This window comes from Palaemon carinicauda, chromosome 22 (genome assembly GCF_036898095.1).
Source record: "Palaemon carinicauda isolate YSFRI2023 chromosome 22, ASM3689809v2, whole genome shotgun sequence".
NCBI classification, from domain to species: Eukaryota; Metazoa; Arthropoda; class Malacostraca; order Decapoda; family Palaemonidae; genus Palaemon; species Palaemon carinicauda.
The window spans coordinates 88,312,845-88,325,911 of record NC_090746.1 but is presented as its reverse complement, the minus strand read 5'-3'; the positions used below and the strand labels follow the sequence as shown (position 1 = coordinate 88,325,911).

The window sequence follows — 13,067 nt, the reverse complement described above, 5'->3', positions numbered from 1 at the left end:
TTTATAATTTCTTTCCTCACTAGGCTGCTTTCCTTGTTGAAGCCTTAGGGCTTGTAACACTCTGATTCCTCAGCCAGGGCTTTAGTTTGGCTAGTAATGATAATGATAATAGTACAGTATGGATTTTTTTTAGCTTTGAACTTTGTTATGGCCATCATGAATTGAAATAAATGGCCAAAATTTTTATAACATGAGATTGTAAGATGTAACCTGCGTGTAAGTTTAGAATGCTTTTCGATTAAGAAATTGTATTATGGAATGTCTTTACCTACCTCCACATGCTTCAATATTTTTCATGTTTTCAGATCCCAACTGAGCCAGGTTATGACGTAACTATTACATTGATGGTACCTGAGCCACAGTTGATATCTGTGAATTGGGATGCGAAGAAAGCTGTCTCAGGTAAGTTATAGAAAAATAAGAATTATTTACATGTCTATAAGAATAGCTTTGGCTTGCAAGATTTAGAATCTGAGACTCATTTCTTGAAATGATGAAAACTGAAACATATCCAGCCTGTGTGTGTGGCACTGAGTTTTCAATATTCGTTGTTTCATGTGATACACAATTTCCGTTTCATGTGATACACAATATCCGTTAGTGAAGTTCAATACTGTATTCATATTTTACTAATACTGCTTATTAGACAAGAAATGCAGACATTTTATACATTCTTTTTAAGGATTAGCTATGAAATAGGAGGGCTAGTTTACCATACATTCTGTTTTTGACTTCACCTCTGTGTACAAACCATGTGTTAATGGGAAATTAGTTCCAATGTAAGTAAAATACAACAAGAGAAGGAAATGAAATGATACAAACAACAGAAAGGAGAGCTAGGAGAGAATGGATAACAGAATATAATGAGGAATGAAAGAAGGCAAGAAAAGGGTAAAAATAAAAATGTAACTAAATCTAGAGCTTTGGATAGAATTATTAAGAGGGAATAGTCAGGAGTTGTGAGTAGGTGGAAGTTTTGGATAGGAGAGATGGACTGAGAAAATATGACAGAGTGAAAGAAATTACTTTTAACAAGGGTCACTGAAACTGCATTACTGTTGTGGAAACAATTGTAACCCAGCTGTAAAAGGCAAGCACATTAAAGTGAATAACATTCAAGTGGTTAGATATCTGAACATGATTTCCATAAAAAAGAATAAAAACTATTTAATTTATTATCAGATAAGTGATTTCATAACACAATGAATTAGTATAATTTGTCAAAAATATTGTCAATGATTGTTATGGAAACTATGTAAGAAAAAACTGTATTTTCATGTCAGGTTCTTGTATTATTTGTAAGATCATGTAGAACTAAATATAGCCCAAACAGAACACTGAAGTTCAGAAATTGATAATTTTCAATATTTAACTTAGCCGGTGATTATATAAGCTGCAACTCTGTTGCTCGACAGAAAACTCTACGTTAAAAATCCGCCAGCGATCGCTATGCAGGTAGGGGGTGTACTTCAACAGCGCCATCTGTCGTGCAGGTACTCGGTACTCAATGTAAACAAAGAACTCAATTTTCTCTCTGTCGGGCTACCGGCAAGACCTACTAATTCGCTGTGCTAACTGGATTTGTTTTCACAACTATTGGTGAAGTACACTATTCTAGTTTTGAGCTTTCGCTATGCAAGGGTTTTATCTTCATCTCAAAACTTGAATCGTTTTGGATAGATTTAATTATGGTGACAAAGAGAGTATGGACTTTCTTTCACTTTTAAATGGCCGACCCTTCCCTTAGACGGAAGTGTGTTTAGGCTTTTAGTAATTATCTTATCACGTTATAGATTTTCCTCTATATATTTTATATCTCTCCGCCTTTATTAGGCCTCTTCGATTAACTTTCCATTTTTTATAAACATATAGAATAAATTTTAATGCTTTGTTTATATAGACCCTTCCTGAGAGTAGGCGGTCCTAACTTGGAAACCGAAGTTAATCAACATTGAGCCCTTTATATCGTCTTTAGCTTTTAAAGGATTTAAAACTTTTTAAATGTAATATTTTATGAAAGAATTTCTTTGATAGTCTTCGTACTGTTTTCAAAGATGAACTAACGTTTAGTTTTTTATGCTATGCAGTTGTTGACGTTCAGGACGTTCAACATGCGCTCTATCGTTACGATAGAGAGAGAGTGTATCACGGTTTCACTTTGCAGTAAGAGTAAATCGATTCGGACGTTTTGTTCATTCTTTCTTAGCTTAAATGTTTTAAATTCTAATATTAAAGGAACTTTTTATTTGAAAAACCTTTCAGTTTTTTCCTTTAGTCAAATAACATGTTTTTTTTGACGATATATAATTGGGCTCTTCTCTTAGGTGCGAAATCAAGAGAGAAAGAGAGAGAGAGATAGAGACGGAGGGAGAGAGAGGAGAGAAAACGTTCCGTTCAAGCGGGTAACGTTGTTCTCGTGTTACTCTCGTCCCTAGTCGCTATACGGGGAGGAAGGATAAAACGTTTTTAGGTTTTTATTCTCGTCCCCAGGCTATGTGCGGTGAGAGATTGAAAACGTAGTTATATGAACTAGTGTTTAGTCTCTTTCCCAGCCACTGATTTTTCTTTTTATCTTAAAATATGTTTTCTGTTTTTTGCTGGTATTATGAGCTTGCATTATACGACTAATTTCGCAATTACTACCTTTTAATGAAGGGTAGAATTGCGTGTTTCAGGTAGAAATAAGTGCAAAACAGAAAATCGAAGTGATAAAGTGATATGCGCAAAGTGTTACAGTGTTGCGTCCGAGGCGCAAAGTGTTACAGTGTTGCGTCCGAGGGTTCGTCTGTTCGTGCCTGTCGTTCACCTAGTCCGGGACCTCTTGCAAGCTCCCAAGCCCAGGGGAGAAGTAATGTCAAAAGACTTATGGGTTCGAGAGGCCTTGACCAACGAACAGACGTTTTCCCTCTATGGTATCGGGTGTTTCTTACCAAGATCTCCCCTACCATAAGACGAGAGAGACGTTGTTTCTCCTCGCCATCCGTAGGCTTTTCGCATAAGAAACCTGTCACAAGGTTTCGAAGCCCTTAAGCGAAAGTCAGTCCTTTCAGGACAGGTCCAGCGTCCTGGTTACAGCCATTAGGACAGCTCTGACCCTATGCAGTCATCGGATAACTGCTCGCCGCCTAACAAAAGCGTAACACAGACTCCGAAAGTCTTTTTTTGTAGGCAAAGTGTTGCGGTCACAGACGTTACCCTCGTCTATTACCACAACCATTTCCGTTGATCCTTAAGGGGTTGTATGGCAAAACATGCAGTATATGCTTGCCTCCCTTATGGAAGACTATTCTGCCGATTAGTCCGTTGAGTCTAGCCGTTTATCTCATCGATATCCTGGCTTTCAGCCAACCTAACGTTCCTTTGTGCTTACTGTTGACGTTGGCGTAGCTTAGTCACGTCAGTCAGGTTGTTTAGAACCACACTCGATGCGGTCTCGTGTGGTTTTTCAGCCGCATTTGGACGTTAGGCCACTGGCTGATGCTCCTGTTGACGTTCTAGACGTTCACTAACAATCGGAGTTGACTTGTTTTGACGCTGTGCGTCAACCTCCGCATTCTAGAGTTGTTTTGACTGCTCAGTCTAGGCAGTCAAAGCAGTCTCGAGTGGACGCTGTACGTCCTCACGCACCTGTTGTGTTGACAGTTCAGTTGTTGACAGTTCACAGACTGTCAAGCAGTTACATGACGTTGCGTTCTGGTCCGCTACTAATGCACCAGTGAGAGACTCAGCTTTTATCGGACAAGGTTCCTGTAGATGAGGAAGTTGCTGTTCTCCCTCCTACTGATATTCCCTTGAGGACTCTGCCAGATGGAGAGGAGCCTTAAGCTGCTTAGCCTCCTATGGACTTTAATTAAATCATGATGATTTTTTTTAAGGATCTTCGTCCGGATCTTGTAACTGCTGCTCCTCGTTCGCCTAAACGTCAGAACTTACACTAGGCCTAGCTACTTCGAAGCCGTTGTTTTTAAGCTAGTGCTCTCTCGCTCTCCTAGAGAGCGTTACGTTGGCTAGGCGACTGGTTTTTCACCAGGAGGAGTTTGGGGGATACAGCCTTTGCTTTCCCTTCTTTTAAACTGGTTTATAGAGCGAGAGTCTGATATGACACGAGAGAAGTTCTCGGCTTGGGAGTTCATGCCTCTGCCCAGATAGACTTCTCAATTCTGGTAGACTCTCCCTGGCGCCTAGCCAGGAGACGCTCCAAGTTGTTTACAGGTCAACTTCTCAGCTGTTGTCGAGCCTTTGAAGTTTTGCTGTACTATTATGTCACGCATAACAAGGCTTTCAGGGATGGTAAACGGTTCCGCCTCAGTCGCTAACCCCGTCTGTTGCCACACCTGCTCCCGTAGACCCTAAATGGGCTTTGCTGCAAGACATGCAGTCCAAGCTTGCGTCCTTGATAGAGGACTTAAATGCGGAGAAGAACCTTCTGGCCAACAACCTTCCAACCGGTCGGTTGTGCGCCCTGTTGACGCTGAGGTAACCTACTCGCGTCTGCCAGTTGAGGTGGTTCCTCCACCGATGCGACCCAGTGTGGGTTGCCAGCCGCACGTTGACGTTAAGCGACGCTCGGAGGTGGTTGTTGACGTTCAGGACGTTCAACAACCAGCAGAGGTGACTTGTTGTGACGCAGTGCGTCAACCTCAGCAACCCGGTAGGGTGTTGACTGCACAACCCAGACGGTCTAGACAGTTTCGGGTTGACGCTGTGCTTCCTCGCGCACCCATGGTTGTTGACAGTTCACAGACTGTGCAGCAGTTCCATGATATTGCGTCCGGCTCCGTCACGCATCCACCAGTGCGACCGGATTCAGCGAGTCAGACGTTGCCCACTCCGTTGCCGTTTCCTCATCAGTTTCGGATGAGGAACCCTCTGATGAGGACGTTGCTGAACAAGACGATCAGCCCCCAGCCCTGCTATCCATCCAGAAGATGCTGAAGAAGGAACGCTGCTCAGTCAGGCTGTGGATGAGTCTGGTAGGGACGCTGTCATCCGTGGATCAATTTGTGTCACTAGGAAGACTACACCTCCGTCCTCTTCTATACCATCTAGCTTTTCACTGGAAAAAGGACAAGACGCTAGAAGCGGTCTCGATCCCGGTTTCCGAAAAGATAAAGTCTTGTCTGACTTGGTGAAAGGACTATATCAACCTAAGAGAGGGTCTTCCCCTGACTGTTCAGACTCCCAACCACGTTCTCTTCTCGGACGCATCGGACGTAGGCTGGGGTGCGACATTAGACGGTCGGGAATGCTCGGGAATATGGAACTCGAGTCAAAGGACAATGCATTTCAACTGCAAGGAGCTACTGGCAGTACGTCTGGCCTGGAAAAGCTTCAGGTCTCTCCTTCAAGGCAAAGTGGTGGAGGTGAACTCGGACAACACCACGGCTTTGGCCTACATCTCCAAGCAAGGAGGGACCTACTCTCTGACGTTGTACGAGATCGCAAGGGACCTCCTCACCTGGTCAAAAGGTCTAGACATATCACTAGTAACGAGGTTCATCCAAGGCAACTTGAATGTCATGGCAGATTGTCTCAGTCGGAAGGGACAAATAATTCCAACATAATGGACCCTCCACAAGGATGTATGCAAGAGACTTTGGGCCACCTGGGGCCAGCCAACCATAGATCTCTTGGCAACCTCGATGACCAAGAGGCTCCCAATATTTTGCTCACCAATCCCGGACCCAGCAGCAGTTCATATAGATGCCTTTCTCCTAGATTGGTCACATCTAGATCTATATGCATTCCCTCCGTTCAAGATTGTCAACAAGGTACTGCAGAAGTTCGCCTCTCACGAAGGGACAAGGTTGACGCTAGTTGCTTCCCTCTGGCCCGCGAGAGAATGGTTCACCGAGGTACTTCGATGGCTAGTAGACGTTCCCAGAACACTTCCCCTAAGGGTGGACCTTCTACGTCAGCCACACGTAAGAAGGTACACCAAGGCCTCCACGCTCTTCGTCTGACTGCCTTCAGACTATCGAAAGACTCTCGAGAGCTAGAGGCTTTTCGAAGGAGGCAGCCAGAGCGATTGCTAGAGCAAGGAGAACATCCACCCTTAGAGTCTACCAATCGAAGTGGGAAATCTTCCGAAACTGGTGCAAGTCAGTATCCATATCCTCGACCAGTACCTCTGTAACTCAAATAGCTGACTTCCTCTTATATCTGAGGAAAGAACGATCTCTTTCAGCTCCCACTATCAAGGGTTACAGAAGCATGTTGGCATCAGTCTTCCGTCACAGAGGCTTAGATCTTTCCAACAATAAAGATCTACAGGACCTCCTTAAGTCTTTTGAGACCACGAAGGAGCGTCGTTTGGTTACACCTGGTTGGAATTTAGACGTGGTACTAAGATTCCTTATGTCAGACAGGTTCGAAACGCTACAATCAGCCTCCCTGAAAGATCTCACCTTAAAGACTCTTTTCTTGGTATGCTTAGCCACAGCTAAAAGAGTCAGTGAGATTCATGCCTTCAGCAAGAACATCGGATTCTCATCCGAAACGGCTACATGTTCTACAACTTGGTTTTCTAGCCAAAAACGAGCTGCCTTCTCGGCCTTGGCCAATACCGTTCGATATTCCAAACTTATCGTATGGTTGGAAATGAACTAGAAAGAGTCTTATGCCCTGTAAGAGCTCTTAAGTTCTATTTAAAACGAACTAAACCTTTACGAGGCCCGTCTGAAGCTTTATGGTATTCAGTTAAGAAACCATCTTTGCCTATGTCAAAGAATGCTTTATCCTATTTTATCAGACTGTTAATACGAGAAGCTCATTCCCATCTGAATGAGGAAGACCAAGCTTTGCTGAAGGTAAGGACACACGAAGTTAGAGCTGTCGCAACTTCCGTGGCCTTTAAACAAAATAGATCTCTGCAAAGTATAATCGACGCAACCTATTGGAAAAGCAAGTCAGTGTTCGCGTCTTTTTATCTTAAGAATGTCCAGTCTCTTTACGAGAACTGCTACACTCTGGGACCATTCGTAGCAACGAGTGCAGTAGTGGGTGAGGGCTCAACCACTACAATTCCCTAATTCCATAACCTTTTTAATCTTTCTCTTGAAATGTTTTATTATTGTTTTTGGGTTGTCCGGAAGGCTAAGAAGCCTTTCGCATCCTACTTGATTTGGCGGGTGGTCAAAGTCATTTCTTGAGAAGCGCCTAGATTAGAGGTTTTGATGAGGTCCTGTTGTATGGGTTGCAACCCTTGATACTTCAGCTCCTAGGGGTCGCTCAGCATCCTAAGAGGATCGCGAGGCTCCGTAAGGAAGACGTACTTAAAAAGGCAGAGTAATTGTTCAAGTCGACTTCCTTACCAGGTACTTATTTATTTTAAGTTTGTTATTTTGATAACTGCTAAAATAAAATAAAAAATCCTTAGCTCATAATAATGTAAACATTTATTGCTGGTCTCTACCCACCCCCCTGGGTGTGAATCAGCTTATATAATCACCGGCTAAGTTAAATATTGAAAAATGTTATTTTTATAATAAAATAAATTTTTGAATATACTTACCCGGTGATTATATATTAAAGGACCCTCCCTTCCTCCCCAATAGAGACGCAGTGGACCGAGGAAAAAATTGAGTTCTTTGTTTACATTGAGTACTGAGTACCTGCACGACAGATGGCGCTGTTGAAGTACACCCCCTACCTGCATAGCGATCGCTGGCGGATTTTTAACGTAGAGTTTTCTGTCGAGCAACAGAGTTGCAGCTTATATAATCACCGGGTAAGTATATTCAAAAATTTATTTTATTATAAAAATAACATTTTTATAAACAATAACTGTATGAACATACGAGCATTTTGCATGCCGAGTATCAAAACTATTACAAACATATAATCATTATGCTTGCTGGATATTATAGGTTATAAGGAAACGAGTTCACTATATTATCTCGTGGTTGTTAGTATGTAAAGTATTACTCGGAAATTTGTTCCAATGTGTCTTAGCCTTTTAATAGTCTTGATATTTTTTTCCTGCAGATTACTTGAAACCATTAGTGAAACAGGTGGAGAATATTGCAGATGTCAGTATAAGGTCACAAGTACTGTATATGACTGGCCTTAATGTATCCCCGCAGTGGTCATCGTCCTATTCACATTTTGCCTTACCAGAAGAGCAGTTGCCTTTGACCATAAATGCTATTGAAGCAAAGTTAGGTAAGATTTGATATGCTTATTGTTATAATTACTATTACTAACCAAGCTGCAGCCTTAGTTGGAAAAATGGAATGACATAAGATGAAAGGTCCCAATAGGATAAGCATCCCAGTACAAAAAATCTGATATATGATTATTTTTATCAGTCAGACCCTATCATTCACAGGTTTCCTTTATGCTAATTTGATTATTCGGAAGAAGGTCCGTTACTGTATAAAGCAATACTTGTGGGTATTTATTTACAATTCTGTATCACCAACCAAAGAAAGAAAAGGCTTGATAGGAAAGGCAAAAAGCTGTTACAGCAATACACAAGGGCTTGAAATTCACTCAAATGACAGTATCAATATCAACTTACTCTTCCTGTTACGTAACCGAGTATGTAGTGCTGTATTTGGTCTTACCTCAGTGCTTTTATGTCTTCTCAGTAAAGGTGCATTTACACTTAAATGTCCGGGAATGTACTTAAATTGAAAATACAGATCTGCATTGAGTTATTCAAGACCAAATGCAGCACAGCATACACGGTTACATACATACATACATATACCAAAGGCACTTCCCCCAATTTTGGGGGGCAGCCGACATCAACAATTGAAACAAAACAAAAAAGGGGACCTCTACTCTCTACGTTCCTCCAGCCTAACCAGGGACTCAACCGAGTTCAGCTGGTACTGCTAGGGTGCCACAGCCCAACCTCCCACATATCCACCACAGATGAAGCTTCATAATGCCGAATCCCCTACTGCTGCTACCTCCGCGGTCATCTAAGGCATCGGAGGAAGCAGCAGGGCCTACCGGAACTGCGTCACAATCGCTCGCCATTCATTCCTATTTCTAGCACGCTCTCTTGCCTCTCTCACATCTATCCTCCTATCACCCAGAGCTTTCTTCACTCCATCCATCCACCCAAACCTTGGCCTTCCTCTTGTACTTCTCCCATCAACTCTTGCATTCATCACCTTCTTTAGCAGACAGCCATTTTCCATTCTCTCAACATGGCCAAACCACCTCAACACATTCATATCCACTCTAGCCGCTAACTCATTTCTTACACGGTTACAACATGGTAAAAAAAGACGAGGCTGATACTGTTATATACTTTACACTGAGAAATTTCAAATGCTTGTGTAATAATTGCTTTAGTCTTTCTTCTATATAGTGTTAATAAACTTGGAATGCTTTCCTATATTTAGTGTTACATAACTATGGATACTGTTACATTTGCCTCTCCAAATCTATGATTGTATTTAATTGATTATGGGACTTTAAATGCCCTGCATTACTTCACTGGCTACCCACCGCCTCATAGAATGTGGGTCTCAGCCATATGAACATCAAAGTGGATCTTACAGATAAATGGAAATTTGATAAAATTGATCATTCCCATACTTGCCCACCAAAGGGCCTCATTACTTTACTAGAGTCATGCGTTTATTGAAAGGAAAGGTAATGAGAAGTTTTTATAATTTTATGGGTAAATATCAGTAAATTGAGCACCCATAGAAAAAGTACAGTAATATGAACATCAGGTGAGTATGGATATAATTTTTTTCATCAAAATTCTGTTGGTTATTTTTAAAGTTTTGCTGTGATATAAATTTGGGATATGTTGACTGTATATGAAATGCAAGAAAACTTTAGTATTTTTTCAGGATAATTTTCTAAAAATTTTGGAAATTTCTCTCCCACTTTAATGGCTTACAAGGAAATAAAGGATATATGTATGACAAAATACTCCTGTTTATATGTACTGTACTGTTACTTATTACTTTAGTTTATCACAGTTTTTCATGATAAACAGTTAACAAGTAATATAAGAATAGTATTTGGATAAATACTTGGTATCTTTAGCAGAGTTTATGATAAATATGTCATTCATTATATCATACTGCACTTTCTGGTACTTAAGATAATGCTTACGATTATTTGTAATCAACCTTACAACAGCAATTTTCTGACTTATTCTAGGTTCGTATGTCCGAACCAGGCCATCACTTCACTTTGTGGTTTACATTCCAAAGGTAAAACAGTCTCCACTCTTCATACATAAAACAGATGGAACTCCTTTAGAAATAAACAGGTAGGTGATTACTTTTTAACAGATTATTTAAGAATTGATTAGTGAATAAGAGAAGTGATACGCCAAGATTTCTAAACAAATGGCCCATATGTTGTGAAGTATCTATGTTGAGGAACAATCTTCTCAAGTTCTTGTTGATAAAATTAGCATTAAGCACCCTTAGTATTATTTTTAAACCATTCTTGGTTTAACATCCTATTATTAACCATACAAACTACACTGTCATTCATCCTTTGCTATCATGCTGCTAGTTTTGTACGGACCAATCTAAATAGATTTATTATGCCTGACTCAAAGCAGTTGCTCTAGATTTTTCCAATCTCAGTTTGTCATTCAGGTTGAGGTAAAGTAGATGATGCGTATCAATTAAGAATACATATCTTGCAATTGATGCTCTTTCATTTTTATGAAACTCCCCTGATGTTCATGTTGCTTCTACTCGAAAATGTGTCGATGTCTACCCCAAAATAAGAATTTCTTGTTCTCTCCTTCTGCAAAATGACCATGCCATTTGGAGATTAATGGCAACTTTATAGTCGATGACACAACCATTTACCTCCGGCTTTTATAGTTTAAAGTGTTGCAAAAGGCTAGAACAGGGAATCTAATACAACAGGAATCTCAAAAAAATATTGTTTTCCGTGCTCTAGGGCCAGTGTAACAATGTGCAAGGCATAGACTGTGCATATAGGGGAGACCTAGCAAATGTTCAGGCTCATTTGAACTTGCCACAGACCTCAATAGCTGAAAATCATCTACTATGAATAACATCATGCATGGCATCCCAGAAATTAATCATCATTCCAGTTCTCGCCGGCATACCTACGTCACAACAAACCCTCAACCTCCATTCTCTACTTGTCGGAGGTACAACATACATATACCAAAGGCACTTCCCCCAATTTTGAGGGGTAGCCGACATCAACAATGAAACAAAACAAAAGGGGACCTCTACTCGCTACGTTCCTCCAGCCTAACCAGGGACTCAGCCGAGTTCAGCTGGTACTGCTAGGGTGCCACAGCCCAACCTCCCACATTATCCACCACAGATGAAGCTTCATAATGCTGAATCCCCTACTGCTGCTACCTCCAAGGTCATCTAAGGCACCGGAAGAAGCAGCAGGGCCTATTGGAACTGCGTCACAATCGCTCGCCATTCATTCCTATTTCTAGCACGCTCTCTTGCCTCTCTCACATCTATCCTCCTATCACTCAGAGCTTTCTTCACACCATCCATCCACCCAAACCTTGGCCTTCCTCTTGTACTTCTCCCATCAACTCTTGTATTCATCACCTTCTTTAGCAAGCAGCCATTTTCCATTCTCTCAACATGGCCAAACCACCTGAACACATTCATATCCACTCTAGCCGCTAACTCACTTCTTACACCCGTTCTCACCCTCACCTCTTCCTTCCTAACCCTATCTACTCGAGATACACCAGCCATACTCCTTAGACACTTCATCTCAAACACATTCAATTTCTGTCTCTCCATCACTTTCATTCCCCACAACTCCGATCCATACATCACAGTTGGTACAATCACTTTCTCAGATAGAACTCTCTTTACATTCATGCCGAACCCTCTATTTTTTACTACTCCCTTAACTGCCCCCAACACTTTGCAACCTTCATTCACTCTCTGACGTACATCTGCTTCCATCCACCATTTGCTGCAACAAGACCCCAAGTACTTAAACTGATCCACCTCCTCAAGTAACTCTCCATTCAACATGACATTCAACCTTGCAATACCTTCCCTTCTCGTACATCTCATAACCTTACTCTTACCCACATTAACTCTCAACTTCCTTCTCTCATACACCCTTCCAAATTCTGTCACTAGTCGGTCAAGCTTCTCTTCTGTGTCTGCTACCAGTACAGTATCATCCGCAAACAACAACTGATTTACCTCCCATTCATGATCATTCTCGCCTACCAGTTTTAATCCTCGTCCAAGCACTCGAGCATTCACTTCTCTCACCACTCCATCAACATACAAGTTAAACAACCACGGCGACATCACACATCCCTGTCTCAGCCCCACTCTCACTGGAAACCAATCGCTCACTTCATTTCCTATTCTAACACATGCTTTACTACCTTTGTAGAAACTTTTCACTGCTTGCAACAACCTTCCACCAACTCCATATAACCTCATCACATTCCACATTGCTTCCCTATCAACTCTATCATATGCTTTCTCCAGATCTATAAACGCAACATACACCTCCTTACCTTTTGCTAAATATTTCTCGCATATCTGCCTAACTGTAAAAATCTGATTCATACAACCCCTACCTCTTCTAAAACCACCCTGTACTTCCAAGATTGCATTCTCTGTTTTATCCTTAATCCTATTAATCATTACTCTACCATACACTTTTCCAACTACACTCAACAAACTAATACCTCTTGAATTACAACACTCATGCACATCTCCCTTACCCTTATATAGTGGTACAATACATGTACAAACCCAATCTACTGGTACCATTGACAACACAAAACACATATTAAACAATCTCACCAACCATTCAAGTACAGTCACACCCCCTTCCTTCAACATCTCAGCTTTCACACCATCCATACCAGATGCTTTTCCTACTCTCGTTTCATCTAGTGCTCTCCTCACTTCCTCTATTGTAATCTCTCTTTCATTCTCATCTCTCATCACTGGCACCTCAACACCTGGAACAGCAATTATATCTGCCTCCCTATTATCCTCAACATTCAGCAAACTTTCAAAATATTCCGCCCACCTTTTCCTTGCCTCCTCTCCTTTTAACAACCTTCCATTTCCATCTTTCACTGTCTCTTC

General features: G+C 41.3%; 1 protein-coding gene across 1 annotated transcript in view; it reads left to right on the top strand.

Moving 5' to 3' along the window:
• The window catches only part of PIG-S (phosphatidylinositol glycan anchor biosynthesis class S), a 78,552-nt gene that overhangs the window by 34,728 nt on the left and 30,757 nt on the right, over nucleotides 1-13,067 (top strand). Inside the window, exons 5-7 of the mRNA XM_068346487.1 lie at nucleotides 306-402; nucleotides 7,987-8,163; nucleotides 10,135-10,246. Coding sequence (XP_068202588.1) covers nucleotides 306-402; nucleotides 7,987-8,163; nucleotides 10,135-10,246 — 386 coding nt within the window. The remainder of the gene's footprint in view (nucleotides 1-305; nucleotides 403-7,986; nucleotides 8,164-10,134; nucleotides 10,247-13,067) is intronic.